General features: G+C 33.9%; 1 protein-coding gene across 1 annotated transcript in view; it reads right to left on the bottom strand.

The window, feature by feature from the left end:
* The window catches only part of LOC106877275 (lysophospholipid acyltransferase 7), a 110,406-nt gene that overhangs the window by 35,949 nt on the left and 61,857 nt on the right, over positions 1-12,600 (bottom strand). Inside the window, exon 2 of the mRNA XM_014926141.2 lies at positions 9,575-9,701. Within this exon, the coding sequence (XP_014781627.1) occupies positions 9,575-9,701 (127 nt within the window). The remainder of the gene's footprint in view (positions 1-9,574; positions 9,702-12,600) is intronic.

Raw genomic sequence — 12,600 nt, 5'->3', positions numbered from 1 at the left:
AGCACCCAGCATACTCTGTAAAGTGGTTGGCATTAGGAAGGGCATCCAGCTGTAGAAACCATGCAAATCAGACTGGAGTCTGGGGCAGCTCCCCAGCTTGCCAGCTCTGGTCAAACTGTCCAACCCATGCCAGCATGAACAATGGCTGTTAAATGATGATGATGGTGATGAAAAATATATAGTAAAATAAGGATTCAGATAGAATCAGGTACTTGAAAAGATATGCAGCAGGTGGGGTTGGATAAACCTGTGGTTCCGGCCTATGGTTGGTAAGTATCAAATAGGATATTCTGGCTGTGTATTTAGCACCTAGTCCAAATCATGCATTACATTGAATAGTACGTTGTTGGTATATTCTAGGGTGTCCAATAAGTAAATCCCCTCGGTGTATTATAATCAAATGAATAATAACAGATGATGGATAATTGTCAGCTCATTACAACTGTTTCTTATGCATCTTTTTAATAGAAGAATCAGAACAGTACTCCATTACAGAAAAATCGTTATCATCAGATGAAACATAATTTTACAAACAAAAGAATATCCCAAGAATACAGCAGGTATGCGGCAAAAGTCTGTCGAGGCCAACTATCAAATGGGAGACTGACCTTTCCTTACTTCCCACTGCTCTAAGCCTACTATAATAAAATATGTACACCCCGCTCCAGTCTACCTATGAACTAGTCTAGCAGACTCCTTTCTCACTGGGTCACTGATCTTAGATATCATATTACACATTTTCAAGAACTATATTCTCAACCTCAACAGCCAACTCAGTTGGTCAGTCTCCTATTTCATAGTTGGCCTCAACAGTAGGGCCACATCCCTGCTGTATTCTTGGGATACTCTTTCATTTGTAAAATTACTTCTCATCTGATGATTACAATCTTTTGTAGTAATGTTCTCGTTCTTCTATTAAAAAGATGTGTAAGAAACAGCTGTAATGAGTTGACAATTATCCCTTGTATGTTATTATTCATTTGATTATATATATATATATATATATATATATATATATATAAGAATAAGGTGTAGGCAGACAGACAATTGGAATCTGATCAGATTATGAAGTTTATATATTTACATAACTTGAAGATTTAAAATAATGTTTTAGGAGTTTAGATCACAAGAAATAAATAAAAGATCAGTTGAGGCATGTTCATCATGATTGTGATATATGCTGGTATTCTCCTGGAACAATTATAAGGGAAGTCCGTATTATTGATATTAGATAGTAGGTTAATGAAGGTGTGTGTGCAAATAGCCCTTACACCTGTTTCATGAATAAATGCGCAATTGGTGCAATTCCTTACAAGCAGTCTACAAGCAGCATTTTAGTGGCAATCTATTCCACTGAAGAGGAATAGATTGAGCTCTTGTGATCTAAATTCCCAAAATATTATTTTCAACCTTCAAGTTATGTAAATATATAAATATATGTCATAATCTGACCAGATGCAAGTTGTTTGCCTGACTATACCAATGTTATTGAATGTAAATCATCCTACTGGCCAACAAGAAATAATAAGTTTCTAACTGAAGCACAAAGCTAGCAATTTCGAGGTGAAGGAATGGTATGACACCAGATGGATGAAAGATCAGAAAACCAATAAGAAGTATTAATAGTTTCAAATTTAAGTATAAGGCCAGTAATTTTAGAAGGGGGCATGTCAATGATATCTACTCTAGTACTTATTAACCTTAAGAGTGACAGACAAAGTTGATCCTAGTGGAATTTGAACGTAATATGTAAAGAACCATAAAAAAATGTTGCTAAGTATTTTGTCTGTTGTAGAAACATACGATCTTGGTGGAATTTGAACTCAGAATGTAAAAAGCTGGAAAAATTCCACTAAGCATTTTGTCCAATGTAGTTAGATACAGCACCACATTCTAAATATTTAATGATGACATGATTCAGAGTAGAACACATGAAATAAATTTAGTGATGTCACTCTAAGAGTAGATGACATCACCTTAAAATAGAAATATTCACAATATACAAATATGCCCAAATTCCTACACTTTATACTAGATTGGAAAAAGTGTGTTTGGATAATAATAAAAATATATATTGTTTTACAGGCATATCTCACTTTTTGTTGTTTCAAATTACATGTTTTCCGACTCCACATGATTTTTTTTTTTTTAAATTAGTGGGAAAATAAACCCCAACTTAAGTTGATTTACCTGATTTTATGTTTGTCATATTTAAAGGAAAACATATTTAAAAACATAAAATTTTTTTAAAAAGCAGCAAAACACTTAAATACCAATAGTGATGTGGAAAATCAAATAAAATACACGTCAAAATATGTACAAATCATTTATTAAAACAGATTAAATTTTTTAAAAATTATTTTTTGTGTTACATTGTTTTTTAAGTTAAGTCGCATATCTTGGAACCAGTAATCAATGTAAGTTGACACATGCCAGTATAAGGAATTCTATGATTGTTTTTTTGCACTATTTCTAGCAAAAACTTAACACTGAATGTAAGTATGTTTGTATGTTATTTTTTCTTTTGCTTATAAAAAGTTAGAACCCTCATAGAAAACGAAAATATAAAAAAAATATAAAATTAGCATTGCTCAAACATTCGATCATTTTTAATTCAATTTCAGATTTAGAACTGATTAAAGATTATCAATAATATTGATATCAAAGAATACCATTCAATTATAAATTTAACTTCAGATGTTATAATTTTTAGTGAAAATTACATTTTAAAATTATTGTAAAAGCAATTATGGATATGGCTAGTAAACACATTAATTACAGTAAGAGGACATGCATTGAAAATCAAAGATAATTTTTTTGTGGTTTCAAATTATAACATGTTGTATATGTTGATACATAAAACAACATTTTAATCTGAATCACCTGCAATAGGGGTGGTCGTCTTATACATCAGCTATAACAAGTGTACCTTAGATGCAAATGGTGCACAGTAAGTTGTTTGCGAGAGTAATTGTTGATGGTAGGCTAATCTTCTTACATGGCTTATACCTTTTACTTATTTCAGTCAATGGACTGCGGCCATCCTGGGGTAGGGCTTTGAAGGGTTCAGTCAAACAAATTGATCTCGGAACTTGTTTTTAACCCTGGTAGTTATTCTATTGATATCTTCTTACCAAAGTGCTAAGTTATGGGGGCATAAACAAACCAAAAGCAGCTGTCAAGCAGTGGTGGGAGACAAATGCATACACACATATATGTATACAATGGGCTCCTTTCAGTTTCTTTCAAGCAAATCCACTCATGAGGCTTTGGTTGGCCAAGGAATTTAGTAGAAAACACTTGTCCCATTTATTGGGACTGAACCTAAAACCATGTGGTTGGGAAGCAAGCTTCTTACCACACACCCATGCCGGGAACTGCATATATAACAAATGCTTGGACTTTGGCCTCGGAGGGAAACTTTCTAGGTGCAGTCTCATGGTCATTCATGACTGAAGAGGGTCTTCACCCTTTTAGTTGATCTAGAACTACATTATCCAAAGAGTTAACTTTTAAGACAGTAAAGTCTCATCTGAAGGATATTTAGCAGGTTAACCCATTAGGATTCAGATTATTTTGACAAATGTAATTCTTATTCATTCAAATTGTTTTGAATTAATCATGCTTTATCTTGCAGCTTTGAGATTTTGATAATGTGATTGTTTAATTTTAGAAATACATTATAGAATAGATGTGAGAGGCCAGGTCTGGTTAGTTTCACCATAAAACAGGTAGAATATTTGGGCCAGATATGGCTGGTTTAAATGCTAAAGGGTCAAGCAACTACATAGAGACTCCTCTGTTGGTTTGTTAATTTTTAGAGGTAATAAATCTATAAATGCCTCCCTTCTGTCTCTCTTATTTTAGCTACCAGTTTTTATCACAGCTTCCAACATTAATAGTAACCATAGAATTTCAAATGCCACCAGGGTCGACTTTGCTTTTCATCCTTTCATGGTCAATAAAATAAGTACCAGTTGAGCACTGGGGTCAATATAATCAACCAAGCCCCGCCCCTGATATTTCCCGGCTTTGTGCTAAAATTTGAAACCATGGTATAAAAAGTGATCCATTTCTGAGCATCAGTGGATTACAATTCATGAATGTTGTTATGGTTTAACATATGTAAAGTTATGGTTGCCTGCCAGTCTGGTAGAGAATCACAATACTTGTGTAACCGCTGACAGCATTAAATACACAGTACTAAGTCTCTGTTTACTCTCTTTCTACATACTGAACAAGCCCACCATCCAGATATTACAAGGGTTGATTACTCCTCATTACATACTGTCTGGGGGTGTTGGAAACAGAAATTTTGCTGGTTGAAATATATCTTGAAACGAAAAAGAAATAGCCAATGAAATTATAATTGGATAGCAGAGGCTGTATACAAACTCAGACAGAGTGTAAATAACTTTTAAAGATATTTTGGTTGTGACAAAGACATATAAGTATAGCTATGGTACTTATATGCAATGAATAAGAGTAATGAAAATAGCACAAAAATGAAGAGATATTCAGAGCATAAATGAACCAAGACATATCTCAGAGTGCTAACAAACAATTGTTAAGATCAGTGATCAAAAATAGAGACAGACAAAATAAAAGGAAAATATTGCAGACTTATTCTGAGATATATAGGTACATTGGCAGAATCTTTAGAATGTCAGATTAAATGCAAGATATTTAAACTTTTTAAAGATCCGATCCTTCATCCTTTGAGTTCAAATCCTGCCAAGGATGTTAAAATAAGTACCAGTGAGTACTGAGACTGATATAATTAGCTGTTCCCTCCTACAGGAAATTCAATATGGATGATTACCTTTTGATGGGTACCTCAGGCCACTGAGAGTTCAAGCAGTGGACTTTTTATTTACAGTGTGTGTGTGTGTCCATCTCCATAAATAATAATAGTATGGTCATTAAAACATCTGACGGTGAATATGTTAGACTAGTAACTTTTTGCTATGATTCTTCTGTCTTAGGCAATTAGTTGAGATAAAGCAATTAAATTACTTCACTTAATATTGTTGGTACATCTACTTTCACAGAGAAATAATTAGCATTGCCATTCATGTTTCGTTATAAGACAGCTGACATTACAGTTTTCTGGATTATCAACCTTATCTTAGAGTATGTACTTAGATTATTTATACCTAACTCATAGTCTCACATAGTCATCTGATATCTTATTCTGAGTTATGTATTTGGTCCCTGATTGGTTTCAAGATAGTAGCCCAATTACTAAAGCAAGAGTATTTAGCCACTGGTGTAGTAGTAGTAGTGTGAGGGCAAGTGCTGTAACAGTGCACTGCTGCATCCACCATTTGTTGGTGATTCCCTACTACCCTTGGCAAATGACACCTTTGCACCAGTCAGGCAACAACCCTCCAACCCATGGGTTTGTTTGGAAAGTCATCGCTGGTGAGAGTTTTTACGAGGCTGGAGAGCAAATCCTACCTCAACCTCTTTCAGTCACCTTTTACGACACACAGAGCCAATGTTGGGTTTATTCTTTGACATGCCCATCCCCACACAGCACTAGAACAATGTGAAATGCGTTTTGCTCAAGAACACATGTTGCCCAGTCCGGGAATTGAACCCATGATTTGATGCCTGTGAGTGCAACACCCTTAACCATTAGGCTATGCACCACTGGTGGATGTAAAATAATTGTTCCCAACAATTTATTATCTATTATCAAAATCTGCAGAACTATCACATACAACTTGCCATGAAAAATATGTAAGTGCATGCGTATGTGTAAAACTTACATAAATTTTCATTATGATCATTAACATATCTATATCATCAATTTTACAGTATTACTTCTATTTTTATAGCTGCAGTATGCTTCCCTATACCCTCATGTCCTGCTCCCCATACAATCTTGCAAACCACCTGCCTATCCACTTCTACTCATCTTGTGCTTTGAGGGGTCACCTTGGCAGGTCGTCATCATTATCTATTATGTGCAGCTCTTTCTGATCATTTCTTTCCTCCTCTTCTACCAAATGTCAGCAGCCATGCAGATCCTTTACAAGAATCTGCCCTGACCATCTCTCATACTTTAATCCCTCATCCCCTAGCATGAAGATGACCCCTACTTCCCCCATGGCTCATAGTTCTGAAATGAATGGTTACCTCAATAGCACAAACAAATAAGAAAAGGAAAATATTTATCTGACAATGGCTTCAAATACTGTTTTCTAAATAACTTAATTGCATCCCCCCACCCAACAAAAAAGATGTAGAAAACCTATTAGACTGACTTTATTAGGTCCTTTACGCAACTGAAAATACCTTAACCCTGTTTACTCCAACAAAATCAAAAGAAGCAGTTGCTAATAATGTACTTATTCTCTGACATCTTATTTCATAACTGAATGGCTGCATCAGCTTTCCATGGTGGCATGGGTCAGACAGGTCACCATCATCAGAGAGAAAGTTTTATTTGGAGTTACTGCCATTCTAGTTATGATGAGTAGGACCGCATCATGTTTATATGATTTATTTTGACACAAATTCAACAGCTGGACATCCTTCTTAACACCAACTACTTTATAGAGAATACTCATTGAATTTTACCATGGCACCAGCACTACAGAGGTTGTGTCTTTGACAAGATAAAACTAAAGAGTTCTATCAACCTTATGATGTCTCTCCATGAAGATAGTACCAACACTATGTATATTCAAATAGAGAAAATTTTAAACTATCCATTTGAGTGTATATGTGTGTAGACATGAAAAATACATCACTTAAAACGGAGTGTTTATACTTATTACGCAATCTACTATAAATAGCAGACAAATCTTCCTCAAACATAACCTACTGTCATTTTACATTGTATAATCATGGCTGAAACATCAAGGTTGAACAGCATCAACAACAACATAACTTATTCAAAGATTTATGCTTGTATTCAATATGACAGCTGTTGTATTGCTTCAGGTCAGCCCTAATTTAACATACATAAGAACAACTCATTTTTTTTTTACTGTTATCAAAAATTACATAAAAATGTGTCCATTTAAAAAAAATAATACCACCACTACCATTATTTCTATATGTTCTGTTCTCACTGAAATGGTAGAATAGCGAGCAAAATGCTTTGCTGTAATTAGCTACATCTTTTCATATTTTCAGTTCAAATCCGGATGAAGTTTGCATTCACTTTCATACTTCTTGAAGGAAGAAATGGTGATGAAATAAGAACTAATAATATACTGAGGTAGACATAATTGAGTGTTACCTTCATCTCCATCCCACCAACAAGAAAGAAAATCATTGTGGCCTTGTGCCTATATTTGAAATCAATATTATAATATTTCCTGATGTTGCTTCAAGCTTCAATTTAAAAATGCTTTACATTTGTTTCTTTTTTTTTTTTCTTTCAAACTACATCCCACTCCACTCTAATCAATAAAACTAACAGCATTACCAGCAATTTTCTTGTTGTATGCTCAATAAGAATTTCAAAATTTAAAGTAAATGTTTATTGCTTTCACTTTTCATTCTGAAGTATATTATGTTGCCTTGTCAGTTTCAATTATGTTTTGCTGCTTAAAAAAAAGCAAAAACGATCAATTCACTTTCACTTTCATTTTCTCATGCTCTCCACCCATTCTGCTGCTATCTCACACACAACACACCTGCTAACAATCGCTTTGTTTGGATTAAGAGAGGCACTTAAGTAAACAAATTCAAATTCTTTCAGATGAGTTTTCCCCTTATTCATGTAATGCTACCACTGTATTAAGTGCTGTATAATTAAACATGTCAGCTTTCCTAGTGGTGGTGGTAACAACAGTAGTGGAAGGAGGAGCTGACATGAACAAAATTAGAACACCAAACCTATAACTTCCATGCTTCTGATTACGTGATTTTTCTAATGAATCTCTTAACAGAGATAAATGAATATGCTGGTAAAGATATGTAGTGCAAATAGAAGATATGAGTAGGTTTAAGAAAGTGAAGCAAGAGGGCAGAGAGTAAAGAAAACAAAAGGTAAAGGGCTGGGTTAATACAGTCCTCTTGTTTGTGTTGAAGAAGATATAAGCCATTTGTAGAGGAAAGAAAGCACCGTATTTGGCCATGTTATCACTTTTTTCTACTAAATAGAGCAGAGTAGGTTACATGAATGGATTGTAGGATAGAAACTTCCCTCATGTACTGATTTCAGATTTTGACACAAGGCCAGCAATTTTGGAGGAGGGGGTTAGTCAATTACACTGACTCCAGTGATCAACTAGTACTTATTTTATTGATCTCAAAAGGATGAAAAGCAAAGTTGACCTTGGTAGAATTTGAGCTTAGAACATAAAAAAACATATGAAATACTATTAAGCATTTTTCCTGGCATGCTAACACTTCTGCCATCTTGCCGTCTTACTTCCCTCATGAATTGACACAAGAATCAGAGAAAAACCAAGGTCTTGTAGAAGAGACACAGACTAACAATTCTGATACTAACCTGCCTGGAACAACCCTGATTCTAAGATACGAACAACTTGTTTTAAAGTGATGTAAATTAAACCTTCCATCAAAATTTCATGCTATGTTCCAAAAAATCAACATAATAATGACAAGGTTATTTTGATAAATTCTTCATTATTTTTGAAATGAACAGAAACAAAGGCAGTGTTTTTCAACAGAAATATGACAGCAAAAGGTTTATTGAAGTTTCGCAAGCCTTACTAACATTTACTGGCATTAAAGAAAAATAATGCCTATAACAATGTCCATTAAATGAATGTCACTAGAGATTATAGAAACTTTACTGGATGTGTGAATATGTGGTATGAAAGTATGATATAGCCAATACACATGCAGCAGTGTCTTTATACAAAGAATGGTCTGGTAAGCATTGCAATCATCTTTGACTAATCACCCAGCTTGGTAAACTGCACTGATGGGCTCCAGCTTCCAAACAATTCACATGAACAAATAGTTAATAGTTAATAAACCATTTACCATGCAGAAAGACATACTTCCTTTTCACTTTGAGATACCTTACATCATATGGAGCAGGTATCTTACCGTTAAAGCTCTTTCTGACTTGCAGTTAACCATTCATAACAATATAGGTTTAAATCTATTTTCTGGATTGGATAAAAGAGAAAATAATGAAGACTATATACCCAACCCATAACATCAGAAACAAATTTTGAATACTTGAATAACCCAGAACTTTTAGAAAATTGCTTTTTAAGAACTTAAACCAATCTGGTGTTCAAGCTATTATTTGAGCCAACATTTTAAACTTTCTGAGAACAAGCAAATATAACATGATGTGACAAATAATGATGACAAAAATTAAAAGTTCTTAGGCATTTCAGGAACCATTCCCATTTAATGAGCCAGTTACTTCCTTGTTAGCTGTAATCAATAACTTGAAAAATCATATCTTCTACCATGAAGAAACTCATAACAGCCAAACTATCAACAATTATAAGTGCAGGCTAGCAGTAACATATATATAAAAGACTGTTCTTTTGATTTATCTTCACATGTTTGCTTAAAATAGCAATAATCTAGCATTAAAAAAACTTAATGGGTTTAAGTAACTTACCCGTAAGGTTAAAAACAGTTGTACTGCATTAGCAAAAGCAGGTGGTGCTGGAAAACCAAACCAAGATGCGGTACGGAAGAAGGCCAAGTAAGTAAAGCACCAAAATAAACTAACAATGTGGCAATATCTGGAAAAAAAACAGAAGTAAAAGAGACTCCATATCAGAAAACTTAGAAAGGTATATTTGTGAATATGAGTGTAATAAAATTTTGTTATTCATATACATATATTGCTATGAGAAGAAATGAGTATGTAATAATTTAAGCATGACAAGCTACCTGTCATTTTCAAGGAAGAGGGAGGGGATTTTGTTTCAGTTATCGTCATATAATTTCAGCTCCACTGTCTTTCAGATGCAGAATATATGGAAGAATAATATTTTACTTTGCATTCATATAAAAGAGAAATTATGTAATTGGGAATATGTCAGAAGTATTACATTACCATATGACAATGATAATTGAATAATGAAAGAAGAGAAGCAGTTATATTTACAGATAAATTAAATCTGTATCAATTTGTTAAATTGTTATGTAACTAAAGGAAACGTTAAGCTTTGAAAAGCTGAGGAAGTATTTGGAAATGAAACACTTAACATAGAACTTATGGAAGAGTATTTGGAAATCTCAAAAAGAATTCTAGCTACACTAAAACAAACACTTAATTTTGATTAATATCTTAGTTATTTGGGATATTGAAAGGCTATGCTTTCCCTGAAGAGGTCTAATAACACAGAGTTGTGATTGTATCTGCCAAAATCAGACTCACTCTCATCTACATAGAAACTGTGTTAAATATATTGCCCAACCTATTTAGCTATTCAAATTAGGCAACTAAAAAGCACCTGTATGGTAGCTAAACATGCCAGAAAAGGTAACTACATCTATCATCTTAATACTTTAACATTCAGATTACTCAATAAAATGTAATGCTTATTTATTCACATGGTTTTGAATTAATCATACATTATCTTGTAGCTTCAAGATTTCAATAATGTGATTTATGTTTTAAAATGACATTGTAGGGTAAGTTTATGTAGCCTAATCTGGCTGGTTTGAACATAAAACAAATGAAATACTCGAGCTAGTTTTAATGCTAAAGAGTTAAAAAAAAAAAAAGGACAGAATGGATAGTCATAGTCATAATTTGTGACAAAAAAAAAAAAAATTCGATTATAATATTTCTAGGGCTAACTATGTATCAAAGAGAGAGTCACTAAAGCCACTGCTCAAATTATTAGAAACAGCAGCCAAATCTCTTTCAAATCATCTCATTGTACTAGAATGATCTTTTTTCAGAAAAAGAAATCAACATTTACAAGCTTTGATTTCTCCAGGTTATATGAGACAACTGAAAGAATTTATTTAAGTCTGAATTTCCATTTCAGATTTGCTTAAAAGTTTTCACAGAATATTTAAATAAAACCTAGATTCCATAGATTGAAACTCAATCAGCTTTAATACTGAACTGATTTAATATTATCATATATCTAATAGGAACATTGATTCGCTCAGCCAGACAAACATTCATATATGTGCAGACAGGTCAATTCACACAATGTGGTAATAAAAGAAGAAACAGAAAATGAGGTTTTTTCTAATATATTTTCAATGGATGCCAAAAATAAAAAGCAAAAAAACACCGCCCCCACTCGCCGATACCATTCAAGTGATAGGAACTTACAATATACACACAAATATGCAGACATGCCTACACACACATATACACATACATATATCTATATACACATACACACACAAACAAACACACTTGTCCCATCTCTGTTGTTGAAAAAGGCCAAGATTCAGGATTGGCTTGTATGTCTGGTCTGGTGGGTCTGGACTGTTGGATTACAAATATGATCCAACAGTGGTGGTGGTGGTTGTGGGGGTCTACACAGTTTCTTTTATCAAATTTCACTCACAAGGCTTACTCCAACTGGACACTACAATAAAAGACACCTGCATGAGATGCCACACAATCAAATCCTAGATCTCATCATTGCAAAATCAACTTCTTAACTTCTGCACCTACACAGACATATTCATACACACACACACACACACACACACACACACGCACATATTTACACACACATACACATATATGCAAGAGGTTGCAGATTCTTTTACTTGTCTCAGTCATTTGACTGTGACCATGCTGGAGCAGAGCCTTAAAGGGGTTTAGTCAAAGAAATCGACACAGAACTTATTCTTTGTAAGCCTAGTACTTGTTCTATCAATCTGCAACCTCTTGATTATTATGTGTGGGGCACAGTTGAGCGAGAGACCAACAAAACTTGTAACACTAAAGATGAACTGAAGGCAAGGATTATGGCAGCATTCACCAACTTAAACAAGGAGACCGCTCAGAAGAATTGTAGGAGATTCTGATGTTGTCTGGAGGCCATGGTTGAAGCCAATGGCAATTATATTGAATAAATTTACTCTTTAGTATTTCAAGATATTTTTATGCAATTTTGGTAAATATATCTGTTAGAATGATTTGTCAGTGTTATTTTCATTTTTGTGTAATTTAGACGACAATTTATTCACCCACCCTGTATATATATATACAATGGGCATCTTTCAGTTTCCTCCTACAAAATCTACTCACAAGGCTTTGGTTGGCCCGAGGCTATAGAAGAAGACACTTGCTCAAGGTGCTATGCAGTGGGATTGAACCCAAAAACAAGTGGTTCTTACCACACAGCCATGCACACACACACACACACACACACACACACACACACACACTCACATGCACACAAATATACTCACAAACATATACACACTGTATTTTATATTTAATAGGGAAACAGAAATTTTATAAATCCATTATTTTCAATTTTTAGTGAATACTAGAAGAGTGTTGCAATCATTTTCATTGCTGAATGGTATACGAAAGGATGAAATAAACCAACAAAACATTAAAATTTTCAGAGAAACCACCAAATTTTTGTGAAATTAATTTAAAATAGAAACAAATAAATGAAAGAAATAATATCAATCTAACAAAAGCTAGAG

This window comes from Octopus bimaculoides, chromosome 2 (assembly GCF_001194135.2).
Source record: "Octopus bimaculoides isolate UCB-OBI-ISO-001 chromosome 2, ASM119413v2, whole genome shotgun sequence".
Taxonomy (NCBI): Eukaryota; Metazoa; Mollusca; class Cephalopoda; order Octopoda; family Octopodidae; genus Octopus; species Octopus bimaculoides.
The sequence above is the reverse complement of the archived record's forward strand: the minus strand, read 5'-3'. Positions and strand labels throughout refer to the sequence as shown.